The sequence below is a fragment of the Lepeophtheirus salmonis genome, chromosome 13 (genome assembly GCF_016086655.4).
Source record: "Lepeophtheirus salmonis chromosome 13, UVic_Lsal_1.4, whole genome shotgun sequence".
Taxonomy (NCBI): Eukaryota; Metazoa; Arthropoda; class Copepoda; order Siphonostomatoida; family Caligidae; genus Lepeophtheirus; species Lepeophtheirus salmonis.
Genome location: NC_052143.2, coordinates 18,497,569 through 18,521,531, shown reverse-complemented (window position 1 = coordinate 18,521,531; position 23,963 = coordinate 18,497,569). Strand labels below are relative to the sequence as shown.

Genomic DNA, 23,963 nt, shown 5'->3' with positions numbered 1-23,963 from the left:
AACTTGTATGCAAGCTAGAGAGTTCAAGTTTGTTTTGTTCTTCAACGAATTGTTTATGCTTTAGTAAATCGAATTATGAATTAATTTCAATCAGTCACCCTTTATTAATTATTGAATTAGTAAGGGTTCAGATTAGAATAGATCAGGCGGTAAGAGAAGTAAGTTAACTGTTATTTGGATTTGATTTATCTATGAATTATGAATTAATGTTGTGTCTCCTGTTATGATTGTAGAACAGTAGATACTAATTTAACATCAATTTCTACAAATACGAAACGATGAAATCTTTGATGAACAAACAACTGATTTAAAAAACTAGGTAACTAGATAGATTAAAAAAATGGATATTAGTATTTAGATAACACTACAACAAATTGAAAGAAATTTGTTTTAATTTTTCAACCGTTCAATTGGACGAATATTTTATTACACTAAGGAACAATATATGTAATACATCAACATAAAAACAATCTTTTTAAAAATCAGGAAAGAAGTAAATCCCAATTTTTTTCCCTTCGTATATACCTTATACTGACATCAGTGGTGCTAGAACCATATGGGCTAAGGTGATTTTTCCTCCCTTATTTTTGCGGATTTTTTTTAGTGATCGAAATAAAACATTTGTGTCCTGTCTATTTTATTTTTTTCACAAGAATATATTCCAAACATCATTATGAAATAATAGAAAACGTTGAGAGGGAACAGGAAAATAAATTCATAAATAAATATTCTATTTTAAAGTTATTACCCTCAATTATAGCCCACCATTCAATTCATATTACATTGAATTACGTAATTTGAAATACAATTTTCCCCAAATGGTTACTAAAAATACGTGTAGGTTATAATCATTTTCTAAAATAAAAAATGTTTCAATTTTTTTTTAATATAAATCTGGCGATTTATTATTCTAAACATAATAGTGTGAGGGCAATTTGAATGGCTTCAAAGACAAGAAAGCCTTACCCCTCTCTAGCCCCGACCTATAGGTCATGAATTATTCCATGTGCTCCATTCTTGAGAACAGAGCCAGTGTGAACCCGAGTAAGAATTTGGACGACTTAAAGGGCAAACTGGTGGCTACCTGGGATTTTTATACCTGTATAACTGGTGCGTGCAGCATGCAAGTCCTTTCCAGAGAGACTTGGAGCTATGATCAAGGCTATGGGTGACCATTTGGAATTAAAGTTATGTCACATGTTTTGAAATTTGTGTCGATCTATGTTTATAATTAGATGGAAATTATGTATCTAGTTATATCATTAGTACTTTAACAGAACTTTCCGCAGACCCAGCACATACAACTTAATATTTCATACACATATTTGAGTCAATTATAGGCTATGTATTCAAAGTTGTAGGATGTGCTAAGATATTCAAGAATTGTAGATACAGTTTAAAAGGATTACTTGATTTAATTAACTTATATTGACCCCCATATGGCCTTTCAAATAATCAATCGATATATCATTGTTGTATTGTTTAACTTAGGCTACTTAAAGTACAATTTGCGGTGCCTGGAAGGGGTTGATAAGATTATTTTATGAATAGAAATTTATGATAACTTGTTGAAGAATACAAACGTAATCCACACTCTACTTTAAAAAAACTCATTTTGCTTCCGTTTGACAAGCCACAAACACTGGCCTATAAAGTTGTCATCGAATACGGCTTATTTTTGTTCATTACCTTTGTTATTGTTTATAATACACGACAAAATTATGTTATTTTATCGAACAGTCTATGTAAAATGGCAAAATATTTACACATACATTAAAGTTTTCAAAGATATCAAATATCATTTTCGATTTGGTTTGTTAAATATATCAATGATAATATATAATATATTTTAATGGAGTTTAAGAGCATAAGATTGAAGAAATAGTTAGCAAAATAAGTATTTGAGTAGTTTATATATATTTTTACATGCTTAAATCCTCTTAAAAAATTAGAAGAGTCATATTTCTAGGTGATTGGCGAAATAAGTAAATGCTGTAGAGATATAATGAATTATTTAGAATTAGTTGTAGTGACTCATTATCAGATGGAATCAATCACCTGATAATTATGATACGCAATACGAGCTTATAAAAAATTACAATTTAGCAAACGTTTGTCATATGTTAGAACAGGTATTATCAACAAGCAGTCCCACGGGACAAGTCTGGCTCGCAAGTGCAATATTATACGGTCAGTGAACATTATTTATTAACAATAATAAAGTTAAAGTTAAAATAAATGGATTTGGTTTTGGTATAGTATACATTACCTCCACACTAAACTATTCACTAGTAAAATTGATCCAACGACCAAATTCAGTGTCCCAGGTGTAATACTATATCTACATTTATTTAGGATGCGAGTCCATTTTCTCTTAGATGGATGCAGTGAAGAGTAAATAAGTACTACACTGACACATGAGTCATAAGTACTTAGATCAGATGATGAAGATTCCCAAAACTAGTCTGAATACAAACAGCTGAGAATCCCTATCTTAGAGTCTAATTTAGTCCTCGAAGGAAAGCATTTGTATATTTTGTCAATCCTTGATAATCAGTTTGTAAAAGTTAACTAATAAATTGAGTTTAAATAATATAAAACACTGTTAAATAAAGACTTTTTCCCCTCGAAACCTCTCATTAATACTTACCTACATAATATAACAAAAACGAGATCTTTAATCGTATTACGCTACTATACCCTGTATGTATCTTTATTATCAGTCATTCTGAAACTTGAATACACAGTAATAAATATTGAATATTGATATTGTTTCTTTTAAGAGAAATGATTAACGCATATATTTTCGTGATTTTATTGAATTATGGAATTGTTCTCTCACTGAAAGATGTACAAAGTAAGTAAATAAATATAATATAACATAAAGTAAAATTCTATTAATTTTATTTAAAATCCCAAGCTACAAAATGCATGACAGTCAATAATACTAAATGTAATTTTCCATTTGAATACAATGGAGAAAGATATGAGAAATGCATTCTTTTAGATGGTACGGAAAACTCCTATCATTGTCCCGTGAAGGGCCGAGGAGGAAAACCATCCTGGGAAATATGTAGAGTGGATAATTGTTCTGCATCGTTGGTCAAAGACGTTCTTTTCAATTCGTAAGAAAGCTTCTTTTATTGACCAATATTATTAAAGCTCTTCATAAAAAATCCTCCTTTGTGTTTTTTGTCATTCTAAAATAGAAAATCGGATATTAAAAAAAAGAAAAATATCATCAATGGTGAAGATGCTCTTCCGAATGAATTTCCATTTATTGTAAGTATTCATTACTTAAACGTTCCAATGTGTGGAGGATCCATTATTTCAAAAAGATTTGTTCTTTCTGCGGCACACTGCACAATAAACTTTGAAGAAGTTCGTATTAAATATGTTATATAAATACATCAAAAGTATCTCTATACCGTTTGTTTGTCTATTCCATAAATAGCATGAAATGCTTCAAATGAATCACTTCAAATTACACGTGGGGACACTCGATTTAACCAATTTACGTCCAAACAACTCAGAAATAGCTAGGACCTTCTACAAGACGAGCTTTAAACATAGAAGAGCATTTGTAAATGGAGGTAATTAAAAAAAAAATTAATTAATAATTATTAAGTGACTAAGACTATGCTCTGTAGTTGGTGGTCGTCCTTTAATGTATGGCAACACTGACTCATCAGTGGCAAGAGATAATGAAACTGAAAATTACTATCTCGTAGAAGATATAATCACAAACGGAAACTTTAACATCGAAGGAAGTTCCCATGATTTTGCTCTATTCAAATCAGATAAAGACATCGTTTTCACAGACTGGATCCATTCCATTGGTTTGGATAAGCATGTATTAAAAAATAACAAGGATCCATATGCTGGGAAAGTGGCTTACATCGCTGGATGGGGGAAGATAAATCAATCATCAATCTCGAATGTACTTCAAAAGACAGTTTTGTCCATTGTTGGGATAGATGAATGCGTAGAAATATTTGGAGAAATTCTAGATTTCCCCATATGTGCAAAGGGTAAGGATTCTAGTGCTTATGTAGGAGATTCAGGAGGTCCATTGGTGATAATGGATGGAAATCAATTTGTTCAAATCGGCATTATTTCATTTGGGCAGCCTAATGCATTTAACAGTACAATGCCTTCAGTCTTTTCAAGAGTCAATGAGGAAATGGGTTGGATAGAATGCGTTATGAACGGTGAGATCATGTATAATGTATACACACTACCCATAGAGAAAGAAAGGTTTGGTATAATCTAAAGTATAATGTCTATTATGTCTGCGCCATAAATCCAGCTGGGGAAGGGGAATATATGTACATAGAAAATGTGAATGTGAATAAATATTTCAAACAGTCCGGCTCAATACTTCCTTTGAATTATGTACTATTTGAATCCGGATTGTTTGAGACTGTCAGTTTTTTCTTTATAAATTTTTGTAAACGGTGGATTTTATTTTCAAAAGTGTCTTGAAATGAAGAAAAGCACCCGTAGATAATACTAAATAGTAAAACCTGGAATAAACGGAATACTCTGAGCATGAGTAACTAAAAGGTTAACTGGAATACAATTTTCAAGGGTGGCTTAAAGCCTGGGAGAATATGAAATTAAAACTCTTTTTAAGCAAAAATGAGACCAAACCCAAAAGTATCTTGTAAAGTGTAGTTAGAGTCAAAAGGGATATTATACTCATTTAAATGTAGAAGATTCTCCTCTTTATAGCAATAATTCTTATTTTTCCCCTGAAATCATAAAACAGGCAGCTGATATTCACAAAGGTCGTAACTCAGGTTACCATATATATTGCTCTTGCCTATTCCTCGCGTTTTTTTTTTTTTTGTTTTTTTCATTACAAACTACTGAACTCTATATATATAACATAACTACACGTCGTTGCCTATATTTTGTAAACATAAAAAAGGACAAGAATCAGATAGTAATAAGCTAATTCTTCCCAAATATAGAATATATTATTCAATAATTATAGGGAATTGTTTACAGCTTACAATAGATACTATCAATTAAACAATATAAAATGTAAATTTTATGTTAGTGAAGTAACATAATGCTAAATATTAGTATAAAACAAATTTGACGTCATCCATTGAGCATACTCCTTTTGTCAAGTAATATCAATGTCTTAGTCTTGAACATACCCTGTCTCCTCTGTGTTTTTCTTTCTCTAAGATAAAAACCAAAGGCACTGATAATATTTTTATACTGGAGAGGCCCATTCAATAAAGTAAGGAGAGGCCATTTGTATTTTTTTTTTCTATCATTCAATAGAGATTACATTTTATTTAGAAGGAAATTTTTAGAAATTTTGAAAAAAATATAATGACCTAATTTTAAAGAGAAATTACATTTTCCTTTTTTATATATGTGACCGTGTTTTAGAAAAGTAGTTGCATAAATGGTCATTATATAAATATAGCGTTTTTTATGTTGAATACAGAATGGGGACCCAAAACTTGCAGTAGCATGACTAAACTACGAAAAACGTGATATTTGTAGAATCAAATAAAGACAACCCATCTTGATGATTAGGACCGTACCCATGGCGTACCACGTTGTCGTAATGGCACCTTGAAGCAAATCTAAAGAGGTGCAGCAGATATTCTTCTCCAAGACACATTAAACTGCCTACTTGAGGGGTTAAGGTAAGATTAGAGGATTGCCACATAGAGATAGGACAGAAGCCACCCATATTGTTGGTGGAGAAGTTGGGGTTCTGCTTGTCATTATGGACTTTCATTGACTTATTAATGTGATGGAGATGTCAACTGTTTTTCATTTTTCTCAGCACTGGCCTGGTGCTAAGGAGATCGCACACTTCTTACCTTTTTTGTTGTTACTCCGATATTTTTACACTTAGATACATGGGATAAAAAAAATGATTTCAGTTATTTTTCGATTGCTTAATGAAACCTAGCAATAACGGGGATGAATTCTAATAAAATATGTGCAACTGTAAGTTTGCGTCCCTACTCTGTATTACTTGGGGGGATGGACACACGTCGGTGATACAAACGGCGAGCATTCATTAAAACGAGGTTATCATAAACGAGTGTCATTTATTTATTTGAGTGAAGATTTATTTGCACAAACTTTTTTTTCAGTGAGATTAATTTCAAACACATTTTCATATAGTGTAAATGATTACATTCCAAAATGATTGACGTCATTATTGTACAAAAAAAAAAAAAAAGGGCACATTAACCTACAGTTTACGTTCATAACATTTACAATAAGAATGATACCCTTTTTTTCAAGAGCCTACTGCTCAAAGACGCATCAATCAAAGCGTTTGAACGCCATCACATTCAAAGAGTTTTTTTTTTTTAATTTATCCCTTCATAGATTTACTAAGTTGGTTCGAAATCTGACAAGAGCCTCAGTTGCTTCTGTTAGAATGATCTCTTTCGATATTAAACATAAGCAGTGAAGAGTAATGAAGCTATTTATATTATAGTATTTATAATATGAAATTGTGACTGTAATTAACCTCACTGAAAAGAAGCTCGCCAAATAATCATTAGCTCTTATGAATGTCGCTAAGATAACTTATGATGTAAATCGGCTGTATTTTTTTGCTTAGCATTTATTTTGGAGTTGGTAATCTGAAGAATAAGTTTTCTGTTACTCAGCTATTGCCATTCTCAGATTGTGATGTTAAGGATTTGTTGAGGATTTATAATTGTAAGTCCTTCTTGGACTTCGAGAAGAATTGAGGATCGACATCGGAGTAATTAGTTCCTATGTCAATGTTTATTTCCTTTTCGCCCTCTTCTCTCGTCACGACTAATTGTAGCTGATATAATGAAGCGTCATGACAGCTAAGCTGCTTTACACCAAAACATTCTTCAGATTGTCAGGGTTACCAAGTTGATTTTTGTTTTCTTTTTTTAGCACACCCAAAATTCTCACAATTTTCATAACTAAAGATGACATTCGTTGAAAATAGCGTCCCTTAAATGAGCGTTTAGGGCTTAGGATTATATAACGACGAATTAATCAACGAATAAAAAAAATAGTTTTTGGAATTTTTTATTTTATTTATTGATAGGAAAAATGGAACCATGGTCTGGTTGGCAGAGCTGCGATGACACTTGTGGTGATATTTTTAAAAAAATGAAGTTTAGAGATTGTGTTTCAAATGGTAAAAATATTGTCAAATCAGCTGCTAGATATATGGAGTAGCTCAAATATATATGTTTATGATACCAACGAATAAATAAATATAAATCTTAAAAAAATGTTAAATGTTAAAGGACATATTACTTATTTTATTTATGGAAGACATTTATGTTTTGATCATCTTTCTATGTTATAGTCTAGAATCGAAATATTATTTTGTATATATTCATAGGTTAGAATGCATCGAAAATAAAATTTCAATCAATTAAAATTAATTTTGTATGTACACAAATTGAGATAGGCTACTTACTTATCTGAAGTATTAGTCAATTTTGGAAATTAAGAATCAATAAATTTACAGAATGTCAGAGTTCGATACTTTTTTGAAGCAACCACAACTTCTTTATTTGGGTACATTGTATAAGTTTGCCCTCACGTCATAAGAGGGTGGTATGAAAAGTTCCCAATTTCAACGTAAATATAGCAGCAATCGTAAATAAAAGTAAGTTACATTCATCTTGCATCTGTAGACAGTTACTCATCAAAGTTTCAGCCATTTTGGACGCACAGTTGTTATGGAACCGTCATTTGAGTGAGTTGATGAGAGTATTTTTGGGAATTAATCATTTTGTTTTTCAACATAGTCTCCTTATGACTCTACACTCTGAAACTGTAGAAGTTACAGGTTAAAGAGATGGGAGCATGGAATAAATCAACTATAATGGTATTTTTTTTCTCAAAAAGATTATTAAGGTTTATGTCATCAAAATTTTCCCTTTTATGTTTATCTAAATAAAAATAAACAACTAGAAAATGTTGCTGCGCCTCTGTTAAATTACTTGGCACTGATACGCTAATGGACAGACTGCAATACGAAGAAGGATAAAATTCAATTAACTTATATTATTTTTCTTTTATAAAGGTAAACACGTAGAACTAGTGTTGTGTCGGTCCTTATTTAGAACTGAAGACTGCAGTCCCGTCTAGTACAGTCTCAGTCCTGCATATCAGTCCTAAAACATATAAGTTATGTACTAGATGACATCATTCAACTTTATTTCTTATTTCTTTAATCCCTTCTAGTACTAACAGACCTTAAGACCTAAGACTTAAGGGCGTCTTGTGCTGAACCGGTACACAGTAGACCGGTTAAATTGTAGCACATTGAGATCTCTGGTTGTGATTTTCTGGACGGGATTAGCTCCAAAATTGTAGTTCTGCGTGTCTCCATGTTTTTGGTTATAACCCTCTTATTTCTAGATTGAAATATAACAAATAGGGCAGAACACACCATTATATTTTATATTTTAGACGGATGGCCCTGTATAATGGAGTAATCACAAAAAGGAAAAACCTCCTGAATGTATAATGAGTGATCGATTTTAACTTATTTAAGGACTAACAAGTAGGACTGGACTGGGTCGAGGTTCATGTGTAGTGTATGGATGATTTTAAAACCAAATCACGTTGTTTTTGTTTGGCTTTTTTCTGTAAAATTTAAAGATTAGTGGGCTATTGAGCTATGTTACTTCTAAATTTTTATATAAATAGAACAAACTTTTCAATCTTCTTTTTGTATCAAAATAACCTCCAAACCTCCATATCTGTACTCTTTCATAAAAAAGGGAAATCATTGACACCCTAATATACATACACCTAAATAATTACTCTGAATTTGAACATCTCTTATCTTTCTTAAATACACAATATATTTTATTTTAAGCATTTTAGTTTCATCCACATCTTTCAATTGACTAGTAGTTAATATTTGAGCGTCATATATGTTACTAAAAGTGATATTCATCTTCTTGACAGGAGCAACATGCCATACTTCAGCTGTTCAGTACAACACGAATTTAAAAGGTAATGTCGCATGCATTTCATGAAGTATATTTATGATTTATTAACCAATCGATAAGCAACTACATAGTTATCTCTGCTAACGAAGTTGAACGGAGGTTATATTTTTTCCCCTGTTTGTTTTTTAGTTACCGGGATTACAGCAAAAGTTACAGATCGGTTTTGATGAAACTTGGTATGAAAATTATAAATTATTAAAATAAGAGTTCATTAAATTTTGAGAGGTCAGGGTAGTATACAAAAAATAAAAAATGCAAAATCGACCTTAACTTTTGAATAAATGATATATAACTCAATTTAATTTTAAGTGGAGCTTCTGCACTCTACCGAGTGCCTATTCTAGTTTACAATTTGAGTTGCTAAGATCGGGTAGAAAACGGATCAGTATAGATTTTGGACCCAATACAGATTATTTGTGAGTGGAGAAACAGTTTTAACCTATAAAATGAATAACTGACTAATTTTTTTTAGCATTATTCGTTGAAATATTCAATCTTAGAATTATTATTCTAAGAACTTTTAAATTGCGGATTCTGATTTATTGTATTAAAGCTTATGTGGCTAAGCAGGATTGATTATATCCAGGTTTTTACTTACTTTGGAAAAAATAAAAAAAGTTAAAAATAAAAAATTTAAGTTACATATCTAATGATATAGTAGTACTTGACGCACTGATCACGAATCTTTTATTAACTTTATTTATATCATTTCTGGTTTTGAAGGATTTTCAATCCGATTTGTTAAAGTTTTTAAAGGTTTGAAACAACTTTTGATGAAGGAAGAAGGGGTAACCCACATGAGAAAAGAGAAGAAATTCATCTCAAAATGGTATGTGACTCTTAGATATGGCTTTTGTTCCAAAAATCCAAGTTGCAAAATTATATATTTTTTAAGGATTTTTTTATGGAAAGGAATAGCACCTCCATTTTTCATTTGTATTTAAGCCAAATGAATTTATTTGAATTTTAAATAGCTTATATTTTATTGACTAAAGGATATTTTATTCTTTCCACGGCTCGCTTTTTGAAATAATCAAAGATGTAGTGTATTTTGCATTCAGCTGTTTTCATTAATGTTGATCTGTGTATAACTCCAAAAAAAAATTATTATATTAAGGTTAGTCAGCAACGATTTTCATTTCTCACTGAAAATTTACAAGTATTACGGATGACGTCATTGGGATCCTAAATACAGGAATATAACGATAGACAATAATTGAAAGACCTAAATAGAGCGTTTATAAATAAGGATTCAATGGAAAGAAACAAATTTAAATGGCTACATTTCATACTTAAAATGTTTTATATTTACCCAAACAAATGCGCCTAATGGGATCATTATAAAGAGTAGGAGTTACTAAATAAATTTTCTGTATTTGCCCTAGAATGTTCTTGTGGCCTAATCTTATTCTAATAGCATTGCTCAAAAAAGGTATTACATAGGATTTGAATTTTTATATTAACTTAAACCAATCAAGGGCCTTTGCTTAGAGTCTATGTCATTTCATATTCAGTCATTGGTACGATTATCAATTAAATGTATATAATAATTAAAAACTATTATTATAAATCATAATTACCGGTTGGCAAGAAGAAGAATACAGAAGATTTGCTACCATATGTTTTTTTTCAAATTTTGATTTCCCTTTAGGCGGTCGATATTGAGAGTAGATAAAAATGCTAGTCGTGATAGTATTGTGTCAGTTCTTATTTATTCAGCTCAGTCCAGTTTAATCGTAGAACAGGTCCTATTTGTCCTTGGGGGCAGTCTTTAGACTGTTGATCCATCAAACTGTCAGAAGTAGAACTGATATATGTAAAAAAAAAAAGTTAGGTGACATAATCAAGGATCGACTTTATAGGTTTTAGGACTGAACTGGACGGCAATACAGTATTCAGTCCTAAACAGAGACCGACGCAAGACTTGTCGGACGTTAGTTTAACAGTAATATAGCAGCAATATTGATTTATTTTTAATTATATTGAGGAAGAAACACTTGAGGTTGATAAATAACAATATACATTTCTTCTTTTTTTTTAAATACAATTTATTTCATTATCCCAGATTTTTAAAAATTTCCACTTTTAACCTTGAGAAATTTATGCTTGGAAAAAATGTAAATCAAATCAATATTGCTACTGAAGTTAACAATTTTAGTTAATCGTTTTGATCTTTGTAATTTAAGACTATTAAGAGCAATATTATTCACAATATTTTGAAAATTAAATTAATTAATACAAGTTTGAAAAAATACTTTTTTCAAAAATGTTTTATGTTCCAATTCTAATAGTATTTGATAATATATTATGCTTATACTAATATATGTAATCTAATTAGCATATTTTTCACTTCCAGATCCACTATTCTTGGATTTAATAGATGTTTTATATGATCATCACTTTGGAAGGAAAAGTTTATTTAGTCAATTATCTAGCTTACCAGGCTTTGAACCACATAACACATCGAATTATGCTTTTGAAAAAGTTCAAACAGAAATAAAAAATGGTATGGACATCGAAAAAGTACTTGTAAATACAAGTACCATTGATGCATTTGCAATGGTATCTCCTCTATTGAATGTCAGGAGTGCATGTCGAAGTAGCAGTTTTCAATTTTTACATTCACTCCTTATTCCTGATGGTGAAAAATTCTTTCCAGCAATTTCAAGTAATTATACTACTCGTTTTTAATTATTTTATTAAGTTGTAAGAGGTTGCGTATAAAAATGAAGATGTTCCGATACTAACTAAGTAATATACTTCGTAGATCATAATTGTATTTACACATAGTAATGATGTATTTAAATCATAAAAATTATTTATAATTTCTTTGTTTTTCTTAAATAAAAGTGCTTGACGCTTCTTCGAAATTGCCTAATGGAATATTGCGAGATTCTATTGAGTTTTGTGATTACGTTCAAAATATTCTTGGACTTAGAAAATGTCGTGTGGAGAAGGGAAAATTTCATATACCCTATGGAAATACCAAAGGCATTGGAAACAGTGCTCAATGTCACAATTTTGATGATGTTATTCCAGCCAGATATTGTCGAATCGGACTAAAAAAGTATGGCAGAATATGACGTTAAGCAAGATATTCTATATGATAATTAAATATTTACTTTTCATATCAAAATGATGTTATTCCATTTCAGAAAAAATGAAGAAAAGAAAACAATCAAGGTGAGTAATGTTACAAATAATTAATGATTATTATTAATCAAACACACAATTCTTAAAAAGAATACGAAAGGTTTTCTCAATATTTTAATTTTCCAACATTAACACCAATAATAATTTTATAATGCATTAAATTAAACTTATTTTATATAAATTTAGTCGTTTTTAACATGGCATTACGCCACCAATATAAAATTGAGTCAGCTCTCAATTTTTCTACTATACTTATCTCGTATTAATATTCGGAATATTGACTGTTTAAACTTGAATTAGTTTTTGCTAAGTTCTAAACAATTGCCTGTAATTAGATGAAGAATGCTCCAACTTTTGGGAACAGTGATACATATAGGATTTAGCAAAATCGACTAGTTTCAACAAAAAATGGCTAAGAAATCGGCTAAACATATTTTAATGGCTTATAGCTTGTGGGGTTAAATTCCTTAAACCTTTTTATTTTAACCTTTTTCCAAGTTTTTGCTGTCCAATTGCTTCTGCAACGAGAAAAAATGAATTATTACTTAAAAATATTAAAAAGATTCGTGACGTTGAACACAAACTTAATAATTACACATAAATCTCCGATCTTGAAAGTGCAGGATTTTTTTATTTTTTTTTTGGGAGGGGATTTAGAAGTTGATTTTTTTAGAAGAAGCTAAATTAAAACTTTTTATTAGGAGAGACAAATTTAATTGATTCTGTAGAAAATTTTAATATTTGATTTTTTTTAGATAATTATAAAAATTTATCAATTTTATTTTATTTTGTAGGGGGGCTACAACACCCCCTTCGTCCCTCCTTCTCTTTGTGTCCCTCTGTGGACGCCTTTCATAAAAATTATAAAACGTCCTACAGCGGCTGATGTTGCCTAATCATAGCCAGAATCCAACATTAAAAATCATCATACTGAAGAATTAAAAAAACTTTTATTTACTAAAACTACTTCCCTCCTACCCTAATTAAAATATATGGAACCAATCATGTTCTAACATTTAATATATATTAATGTCTTACAAGCAAATTAAACATTGCCTTAATTATGATTTACCAAAAGCGGTATATATTTTTTTTTTCAGCAAATACATTATATATTGTCCAACCTAGTAAATAAATGATATCAAAAGTTTCATAAAAACAATTCAGCACAAACAAAATAATAAATAAATTTTTCATAAAATATTCAAAATAAATATCTAAATATATCTTTATTTTATTTATTTTCTTTGGGACGTCCATTTTCTTTCGATTGACGGTATTTTTCATTTGATATCACAATACTATGTACTTTCAATGGGAAGTCATATGTTACACAGTTTCCAGACATCATGTTAAGATCATATCTTATATGAGCAGTGCATAAGATAATTAATAATTATTTTCCTAGATTATATCTTCATTTCGACCATAAAGGGTAAAATACAATTTGATCCGGGGCTAATTTTGATATTATAAAATTAATAGATAAAAAAAATCAAGACATTCATAACACGATTATTTTAATCCAATTTCATCCTTCCTTTCATAACAATTGCTCCAAAACAAAAATGGGTGTTTCATGTATACAGTGTGTGAGGTAAAATCGTGCACTTTTTGATACCAAACAAATAGGACAAACTTTAGCAAAAATGAAAAGGAGTACAATATTGAGGATTTACATAGTCTTCTTTATTGATATGTCTTTCTATTTTTCAAAATGATTTACCTTGGCTGCTGTCATAGCCTCCAACTTGGCCTAAAGGCCCTACGGCACTTCTTGATGAAGGTTCAATATGGATGCCCACTACTGCTCGTCGGAGGTCATCTGACTTCCGGTGAGGGGTTAGATAGGCTATCTTCTAAACTACATCTCATGACATAGTCGAGGGGTTAAAGTCTGGGGAGGAGTTTTGCCAACCCTACATTTAAATTAAATACAGCTTATACTAAAGATACGATCAGAATATTTAATATTGTAAATAAATGTATAAAAACAATAGTATATACTCGGATTTGATTTAGTACGATTAAATTTTATCTGAATTACAAATTTGATATAAATTTTAATGAAATATATTATATATACTCAACTTTCATAAATAATCTCCAAAAGAAACAGTTTTTACAACAAATACATATCTTTGTATATTCTAGGCAAACATTGGAGGGATTTTGAGTGCAATGAATATTGAATGGTCGATTTGTATTCCCAGAGCTTGTAGTCCTGATGATGTAAAGAAAAATTATGACTTTATCTTTAGAATTTTGAGAGAAGTCCAAGTTGAGATTCTCAACTGTGAAGAACCAATAAAGGAGTCATCATTTGGTGTACCATTGAGGTAATTAAGTAATGTTAATCATTTATAAAATTCGGATCTAGGATTCTTTGCCGAATGAAGACTTTACCAAAAAAAATAATCAATATATTTGATGATTATTCATTTGCAATAATACGAAAATTGATGAGTTAATCCTTATTTATTCGGTCTAGTGCAGTCTTAGAACAAGTCCTTGAGACAAGTCGGTCCTTAAAACTGGCAGTAGTAGAAATGATAACAAAATGAATAAATCAAGTTCAGTGTCATCATCAATGACCGAACTTTATAAGTTTTAGTACTGAACTGGACGCGACTGCAGTCATCAGTATGGTTTTGCCGTGAACTGTGCTCCTTGTGTTGTATACGTTTCTCGTTCAATGACTAATATATCTTGAGAATTATAGAGAAAGATACTATAAATAATAATTAATGAACATTTAATCATTTCAATAATTGACTATTACTGCAGCATGAATCATTATCAAATATATCTATGATTTTGTTCGGCAAACTGTTGTTTCGCCAAAATAGCTTTCCGTGAAGTGGCTTTCAGCAAAGTGTCTACACACGATGAAATACGTCATATCTCATAAAAATATAAAATAGTCGAGATTCTAAAGTTTTATATAGAAATAAAGACATGCGTTAAAGTAGTTTGCCGTCGATAATAAATATTGGTAAAAAATGATTTGAAGGAATTGCCCATACGCTTCTTAGTATATTTTGAGTGCGACTTATGAAAATAAATAATGATTTTTTTAATTCATTATCATAATTTGCAAAATTTTCAGAACGCGAATAACTCCACAGATAATTATGCAAGAGAAGCAAAATTGGTGGCAACAGATTTGGTGTCATCCAAGAATTATAAATGGGTGCAGTTTCTCTACATCGGGTAATTGAAACCGTATTTATTAAGGAAAACCCAACATCTTTAAGATTTTTTTTTAGAAATCGTCAATAAGTAATTACATAATGAATTAATCATGCTCTGCTATAAACTAAAATGTGTTGCCAATTTAATTTTGCATCTTTTCTTATAAAATAATTATCCGTTTAAAACATCTGAATGAAAAACAGCTTAAAAATCTGCCGTATATGATTTTTTTAAATTTAACATCAAATTTGTACCATCATAATGGAAAAAAAAACGTTTAATAGAATGATTTTTTTCATAATCAAAAATAGTATATTTGTGACAAAGTAATTCAGTTGTTATTGTAAGAATTAAATACACGAAATAGAATTTGTAAATGTAAAACAGTTGCATAGCCATAAATTTTATTTTAGCTATATAGGTCACGTCCTTACTTTTACTGTATCATGCAACCTTTTTCCCATCAAGAAACAGAAAAAAATCTGGTAGTTACACAAATAAGTCAATCATATCAACTATAATTTATATACTCCTAGACTATCACTGTTATATTCTTTCTTCGCCATTTTTAAAGTAAATTATATATTATTAAAATTTACAGAGTATTTTATTCGATACTGTATTACAATATTACTTAGTAATGTTTTATTGAAAGAGTAGTTATGAGTAGTTAATGGTTATTTATTATATTGTTACTATGAAGAAATATTCAAAATTTCTTCATTATTATATTAATTATTGTATAAGAGACAAGGGATCAACAAGAAATTGTATTCTTGTTGGTTTTGAAACGGAGCATAAGTATAGAATAACTTATTACTTTGTGTATTTATCAAAAATAATTAGTTATGAAATATACATGACGTATGAAGGGAGAAGAGGGAATCAACTGCTGACAACAAAATGTATAGGGTATTTTTGCGTTAGCTAGGTAATGCCATGAGGTGGGTCTAAAACAAAGTGAACAAATGTAAATTAATTACATAATAGGCACCTGAATGATAAAAAACGCATCTGTGGAAAGTCTTGTAGTAACATGTTATTTTTTTAAGTTGTAAAAAATAATTTGTTTCATAGTAATTTTGCTCTTACATTATGGAACTTTACATTAACGTTCGCCGATATATTGACGAATCCATTAAATTGGTTAATTATATAGAGATTGAATGAGATAATAATAGCTATTCATGACTACCAATACTTTTATTAATCTTCTAAAAGACAAGATTAAATAATTACTTTACAAGACAAATGAATTGTGAATGTTCCATTTCTTCTCTCACCTAAATTAATCTCATTGACGCTTATTAGCATAATTTAAGACATCTTTAATTACCAAAGTCTGCCTGGCTGTTCTGTATCAAAAGCACTCATCCATACCTCTTTATCGATGCAGAGAAAAAATATGATACGGATACTGAATCATTTGAAAAAATAGTACGAATACACTAAAGTGAGATTAAGTCCGTATCAAACCTATAAATATTGCATTTTATTTATTAAATTGTACTTCTTTATATCTGTATTAGTTTAATATCTCGAAACATCTAACAAATAAAAAGTAGTGAACGGTCATAAGTTTTTTAGAGCTTCTGTATATGATTTTTATTTAGTAAAACTCGTCGAGTAGCTCCACGGCCCAAATTGAATCCCGACACATCACTGATAAAAAGAGGGGGGAACCATATAATATTAGAAATTTGTAAGTGAAGGTGCAAGCCTTTGTACATAAAAATATGACAAATGGCCTTTTGATCAATGTTATGTCATTTTGGTAATTTTTCAGTTCTTTTAACACATTTGTAGCCGGCACGCTGGAGATTTCACATACAGGCTTCTAGTATTAATATTATATGGGGGAACCTACTATCTGAAAAAATGATAAAGAGGTGTAGATATACGCAATACGCAAGACCTATCTGAAAAAAGGATACGAAGGTACAGATATAGAACCACACGAACTCTCGGTACGGAGGTAAGGATACGTAATATGAAGAAATGTTAGGCTGCCCAGCTCTTGTAATTACCTTTAATTCCTTCAAAATAACTACAATAATTTATTTTTCTGATATTTGGGATGGGAGGGGGGAGAATTATTGGATGTGTCAAATTCTTAATAGATCAGTATTTTAATTACTATGGGGATTATGATTTGATTATTATAGAGCATCTGAAGTGGTCTTGCTCAAAATGTATGTTGTGATTAGTAGAATATTAAAGAATAATTTTTCAATCTTATATTTTAAAAAAAAATTATAATAATAATATATGTTGATTCTTATTGCATATAAAAGTTAAGACTTGTTTCTACCAGTTAAAGAGTCACAACGTGAATTAAGAGGGGTCAAATAAGTCATTATGGATATAGCTACTTGCTTGCACCATTGTTAATTTCCTCACTTAGGAGTGAATAATATATATTTGCCAACACTTTTTTTGTGTAATGATGACTGTACAAAAAAAAATTGAATTAATTATTCATTTACCTAATAGAAAACTCTTACCTTCTTGACAAAATTAAGATAAGACTAAATGTGACAAGATGCGGTGAATAGAATTCTATAAAACCGATACTCTATAGTTTCACACTTATTTGATATGTTGACTTTGGGCTCGACTAGATTTTTTTTTTCTGAATGTATTATTTTATTTTTAAACATAGTCTACACACTTGTCCCTGCAATGTTCCCATCTCTGGAACCCGTCCAAATAGTACTTGCTGTGTAGCAAGGTAGTGTGACAGTCTGCAGCTTGTGGTTTAAAATATGGTGCATGCTCAGGAGAATTTTTACAGCTCTATGCGAGAAACATACTTATATATTTTTTTATATGAATAATAATATCTTCAGGGAGTTGTATTATCCTGGCACAAGAAAGTGCCATTCTCTGTCCCTTTCTCACAAACGAATATTAGTAATCAGCGCTCATACCCCATGTTTATTTTTTTATTATTATAGAAAAGTATTATATTAAAATTACATACCTATATGTATTTCCAAATGCCATCAACAGGACTATCTGAAAAAATTTACGTTATTTTTTTTTGTTTCTTTTTGCATCATTATTCACCGTCTACAATATATGATTTGTATCAAAAAATATACTTTTTAGTTTATTCTGGGGATTAGTAATGGTGCTACTATTGATTGGAACGTGTTTGGATTTACTTCAGATCAATGATGTGAACTTTTTTGCTCCTCTGAAGACTTTAAGTTTTTATAGAAGTTTGAAAAGAACTGTAGGTTCAGAGATAAGACCTGGCACATCCGAAGAAATAACTTCAATAGGAGCCATTATGTAGGTAGTATATCGCAGGGGCGTCTGCAGGATTATATTTTTTTTATGGGCACTTATTTTTTGGAAAAAAATCGAAATTAAAATTTATTCTCCACTCCATATTTGGGTAGAATTACCTTATTTTTTAGAACAGAAATCCTAAAAAATTTTAACTTTGGTTTTGTCATTACATTTTTTCTTCCAAAGTGATAATTTTTCTTAGTCGGAAACAAAAAAAAAATATTGAGGGGGCTGGATGGCTGTAGCCCATCCCAATTGTGGACGCCTCGGTATAGGGCACAAATTATTGAATCCTTAAATTCATTTATATTGTTTTAGAACCTTGTCGTTAATATGGATCATTATAAGCAACACCATCAAATCTTTTATGTCTGGAAATGTTATTAATCAACTGGAACCCTTGAATATCGAATTAAAGAAGTCATCTGCTCCTTTCTTATACAACATTATACTGAATGATTCTTTGCCTTTTGATTCAATATGCTTGGCATTTGGAATTGCAACTAGTTTCCTTTTTTTTAGAAAATTAAGCAAATCAACATTTAGTCTTGGACAGTATTTAATTGAACATTACTTAAAGTAAGCTCCTACTTCATTAACTTATTTGTTAATTTATTCATGTACATATATTGGTATATTTCAAATTTCAGATTCACGTTGCCCATTCTAATGGTGTTCTCCATTATGATAATATATGTCCCCTATGCTACTGAAGGGCCATTATATGTTCCAGTGAATGACAATGGACTTGTTGATCAACTTTTACACTTATCAAATTTCCGGTTCCTTTTTGAGGACGTAAAGAATGTAAGGGATCCAAGCAGAACAAAGAAACTTGTACTTGAGTCAAACAGCAACTTGAGACTCAATAATAGGGCTAAGTAATTCTGCCTTAAAGCTATTTCGTCTCAAGGATATGTTGCCTTAATATATAGATAAATGAGATTTATAGGTCATCTTTCGTAAAAGTTAAGGGTCATTTGGAATTATTTAATCAAAATATGAAACGTTTATTACTATAAAGGGCATTATATGGCTGTTGTCTATTAAAAAAATGATGAAATCATTCCCCAAAATTTCAATGCATACACCAACAATATCTTGCTTTGTAATAAATTCGAATCAGAGACAAAATATAAAATAAAATAAGTATAATAGAAAAAACAAAAATAAATAAAGACAGAAAGGATTTAAATTGAAGAATTGGTAATCACTTTTCCATGAGTAATTATCAGGAGGCATGATGTATTATTCATACTAAAAAAGACTCATGGATTGATGAACAAGCATAATATGAGGCAAAGGTATAATTGCATCCTTTTGTAACAGACAAGAAACATTTAATGCATTTTATATTAATAAATATTTAAAATAATCAGAAGGAAACCAAAAATAAACAATAACGACGTATAAACTACATTGATTTCTAGATTGAGGCAAAATATCCTTGAGGGAAAATGGCTTTGAGCCAAAATTTCCTAGTCAAAATGGTTTTAGGCAAAAATTAACGGGCATTCTCACAAATATCCTACATTTCAAATTAATTATTGTCACTTTTTACTTAAGTGCCACTTATTTTTTTATATAATTGAATTTTAATATTGAGAATGGCAGACTGTCTGTTCTCACAACTTAGGCTCCAGTTGCACTTCAGTCCTATTAAACGGCAACGTTAAATTCGTAAATCTCAACAGCTCTGGTTCATAGTAATTAGTTGTAAAGGGCCAATTAGATCAGTCCAGACTATTTTAAAACCAATCAAATATAAAATCTGAAGCAAATTAGCAAGATATTTTTTAAAGTGTAAGTTAGGGTATCTGAAAACATATTTGTTATATTATATCAAATAAACAATCAATTTAGATATGAAAAAAATATAAATATATAATGGTTAAGTTAGCTCATGCAGGTTACTGACCTAGTACAATCAAGACTTGCTGGGTTATCCTAAGACTTCAATTTTAAAAGGTCTAGAATGAAAAAGATGGAAAGGATGTTAGTAAAGTTTCCAGCCTTAATCATGTCATTGGGAGCCGTGATATTTACACCATATTTTTATGAAATTTAGTTAGTACTTTTAAATCTTTTTGGTCTCATATCGAGTGAATAATTACTACTGAAGTTGATGAAATTAAATAAACGGAATGTTTAGATCTATATCTATATAATAGGTATAATATTTGTGAATTATTTGCCTACATTGGGATTTAAATACGTTTTTAAAATAGTCTAGATTTATCTAACAGACTCTATATACTTATCAAGGATGAATTTTCAATTCTATAATATTTAGGAAAATTATAGATAAAATCAACTAATTACATTTATAGGATGAAATGAGTTACACTTGGTTTATATCCTGTTTAATGCAACTTTGTATATTAACTCCACTTCTTGGTTATTCGATTTGGAAACGTCCTAAATTGGGTTTCATGATATCTATTGCACTTCTCCTCCTATCTTATTTCTTTTATGAAGCTCTAATTTTTTTCTTCAATTTACCTCCCTTATTCCTATCTTCAAGGTAGTATAATTTAAAGTTTATACATATACTCATATCATAATCAATTACCATATGTTCCAGCTATGAAAAACAAACCAAAAGCTACTTGATCACTCCAGAAAACTTCTACCGACTACCTATTTCATTAATCCAACCTTTCTTAGTCGGAATACTCGTTGGTCACATTTCATTTCGTCATGTAGAATCACCAATTAAGCTATCCAGAGTATATTATTACAAATAAGCAATTTTTTCTTTACTAGTAAGATTTTTGTAGGTTTTTAATATAGGTATGTGGTTATTATCGTTTTTGATGATTGGGTTTTGTATGAGTAGTTCGATTCTATTTACGAACGATACAGTTTATGGTAAGCACATTTGGACAATAACTGAATCTGTACTCTATACTCTGGTTAACAAACTGATCTGGAGTGCTGCCATAAGTTGGATAGTTATGTCATGCCATTTTGGATACGGTGGTACGAATCTAAATATAATAAATTGTACATAGGATTGCAGATAAAATGGTAATTTTTTAAATTGCTATATCTCGTCTCCCCTTTGAATTTTGCGCTAAAAAATGTTCTTATGTGACTGGTTGAATTATCTTTCATATGAGACTTTGTTTACAAAGAAGACAATAGGAACTGATGGCTGCCCAAAGCTTTTGAACTACTTGAAGCACAAGAGGGCTTCTAAAACCATTGTGTTTGTCAATGAGAAAAAGTTTGGGGTGGATACATAAATTAATCGACAAAATGTAAGTGTCTTAATCTGACTGAAGTCCCACAAGTTTTTTAGTCCCAAAATACTGCCAACACATTGCATCGAGGTTGAAATTAAGATCAACAGGTTCCGTTTTTCGTAAAAGCTGAAATCTGGCTTAGAAATAATGAATATTTCAACATTCTCGAGTAGTGTATATGTGGGGCATCCTTAAAAAAAGCCAACAAACGCTCCAACATCAGTGTTAGATCACTAAAGGCTAACATAACCAAGAACTGCAGAATTATCCCTGCTGATCGAGTAATCAAGGCTGAAGCACGATTCATACTAAGGATCACAAAGGTTATTGAAGCTGAAGGATGTCTCATCGATTGAATCAAAACAAAAATTGATTGTCAACACCTTCGCAAATGTTCATTAGATTTGATTAATAAATGGCCCTGCATTAAATATTATAATTTTCCGAGAATAAATTCCCAATTTATCTGTAAAGTCATGTACAACATACATATACCTAACTATACATAATTGAATTTTTATAATCTATTACCTGTAGGTGTTTTCAATAAGATATTGGCATGGGGACCCTTCCTCGTCTTTTCACGTACAATGACGTCTCTTTACCTCATACATAATGTGATCATAGATATAGTTCTAAGAACTACTTTGTCAAGTTATGAGTTTAATGGAATTGTCATGGTAAATAACTCTCAAATAATTTGCATGTTTGTTTTAATATGGAAGCATACTCCTTCTTTTCTTTTTAGGGGCAATATTGCAATGCAATAGTTTGTATATCGTTGTTCTTCTCAGTTTTAGTACATGCTATATGTGTAGAGCCCTTTTTGCAAATTTTAATCTTGCAGCAACCTAAGAAAAATAAAGAGGCAGCTTAAAATATCTTTACACTTGAACTGAAGAAAACTATAAAACAATCCTTTATTATATCGTATCAGTTTATTGACATAGCTGAAAAAATATTATATATGATTTTGTAAATATGTGATTAAGTATGAGAAAAAATTTGATGACGAATTATTTGCTATTCTAATCGTTTTTACAAATAAGGAACAAATTAGGATGTTTTTTAGTCAAAGAAATATATGTATACAATAACTATTCAATACATGGTAAATAAATAATTATGGCTAAAGTGTTCCACTATGTCGGTTTCATTCATTTTCATCATTCGTATTGTTGTAAATTATATTAAGATCTGATCTTATAAACGGCTCAACATAAAACTTACAGCAAACCAATACATTTTAAATGTAAGGGGGGGGTCTGGGCCAAAGATAAATGTTTCTTTAATAATATTTTTTTAAAAATACAGCTCCAATTTAGTTCGTTTTAGAAAATACATTTCAAATCTTATATTTTTATAAAATAAAGTACGGAGTGGTGTTGGATTTTTTCATTAAAAATCGATCTATATGTCTCTAAATCTGTACACGTATATCTTGACTATTGTTATTGCAGCAGAGAACATAAAAATATAGTACGCCTTTAAAAAAGTTCGAAAAAGGTGTTGTCCAATTATGTAAAAAGACAATTCTTTCTATTAAATAAAAGAATGATCTAAAAGTTTCAAATTTTGTACATCTATTAATTATCTAACTACTCTTTTAACAAATGTTTTAACAAAAAGTTTCTCAAAAAAAAAAAAAGTATCCTTCCGCGTTCAGGCTTGTTATTTTTAATTAAATCCTAGTAATAAAGCAACAAATATCAATTTTTAAAGTACTTTTCATCTATAAAAGAATAAAAAATGATATTATCCAGATCATTATGACCGTCGTTCGCAAAAAAATGAACAACTATTCATGGATAAATTTAATACTTTTTTTATAACTTTTTCTCATGATAATTATTTCTACCATACAATAATTTTTATATAATTTATAAAATTATATAATTTTTTCAATAATATACGACGTATACTTCTTTCAGGTGTTTTTTACTTTTTCTTATTAAAAGCAACTGACTATACATAATATGTATAAATTGATTTCAAATATTGGATTTTCAACTTATTTAAAAAAATGTCACAAGTACCTTTATTCATCTTCATATTTTAAGGC

The 23,963-nt window shown here is 29.9% G+C and overlaps 2 protein-coding genes across 2 annotated transcripts; both read left to right on the top strand.

Moving 5' to 3' along the window:
• The first annotated feature begins 2,497 nt into the window (after positions 1-2,497).
• Positions 2,498-7,527, top strand: LOC121128527 (chymotrypsin-1). Its single transcript, XM_040724110.2, has 6 exons — positions 2,498-2,857; positions 2,921-3,125; positions 3,210-3,381; positions 3,455-3,593; positions 3,651-4,211; positions 7,079-7,527. The coding sequence occupies exons 1-6, from the start codon at positions 2,788-2,790 to the stop codon at positions 7,210-7,212; spliced, it is 1,281 nt and encodes a 426-aa protein (XP_040580044.1). The 5' UTR covers positions 2,498-2,787; the 3' UTR covers positions 7,213-7,527.
• A 1,333-nt stretch (positions 7,528-8,860) lies between these two features.
• Positions 8,861-23,035, top strand: LOC121127753 (nose resistant to fluoxetine protein 6). The gene is made up of 13 exons (XM_040723236.2): positions 8,861-9,012; positions 11,365-11,676; positions 11,859-12,075; positions 12,164-12,191; positions 14,316-14,500; positions 18,468-18,653; positions 18,972-19,232; positions 19,304-19,460; positions 20,984-21,177; positions 21,238-21,382; positions 21,434-21,635; positions 22,439-22,581; positions 22,650-23,035. Exons 1-13 carry the CDS (start codon positions 8,931-8,933, stop codon positions 22,776-22,778), a joined length of 2,241 nt encoding a protein of 746 aa, XP_040579170.1. The 5' UTR covers positions 8,861-8,930; the 3' UTR covers positions 22,779-23,035.
• The last annotated feature ends 928 nt before the right edge of the window (positions 23,036-23,963 follow it).

What these genes read in the sequence shown, in the direction of transcription:
- LOC121128527 (XM_040724110.2), top strand. Translation starts at nt 2,788, where the DNA reads ATGATTAACGCATATATTTTCGTGATTTTATTGAATTATGGAATTGTT. An exon ending in AAGAGCATTTGTAAATGGAG is followed by an intron (nt 3,594 to 3,650) that starts GTAATTAAAAAA and finishes TATGCTCTGTAG; the next exon opens with TTGGTGGTCGTCCTTTAATG. An exon ending in GATAGAATGCGTTATGAACG is followed by an intron (nt 4,212 to 7,078) that starts GTGAGATCATGT and finishes ATTTATTGATAG; the next exon opens with GAAAAATGGAACCATGGTCT.
- LOC121127753 (XM_040723236.2), top strand. Translation starts at nt 8,931, where the DNA reads ATGTTACTAAAAGTGATATTCATCTTCTTGACAGGAGCAACATGCCAT. An exon ending in TGTCGAATCGGACTAAAAAA is followed by an intron (nt 12,076 to 12,163) that starts GTATGGCAGAAT and finishes ATTCCATTTCAG; the next exon opens with AAAAAATGAAGAAAAGAAAA. An exon ending in TCATTTGGTGTACCATTGAG is followed by an intron (nt 14,501 to 18,467) that starts GTAATTAAGTAA and finishes TATACTTTTTAG; the next exon opens with TTTATTCTGGGGATTAGTAA.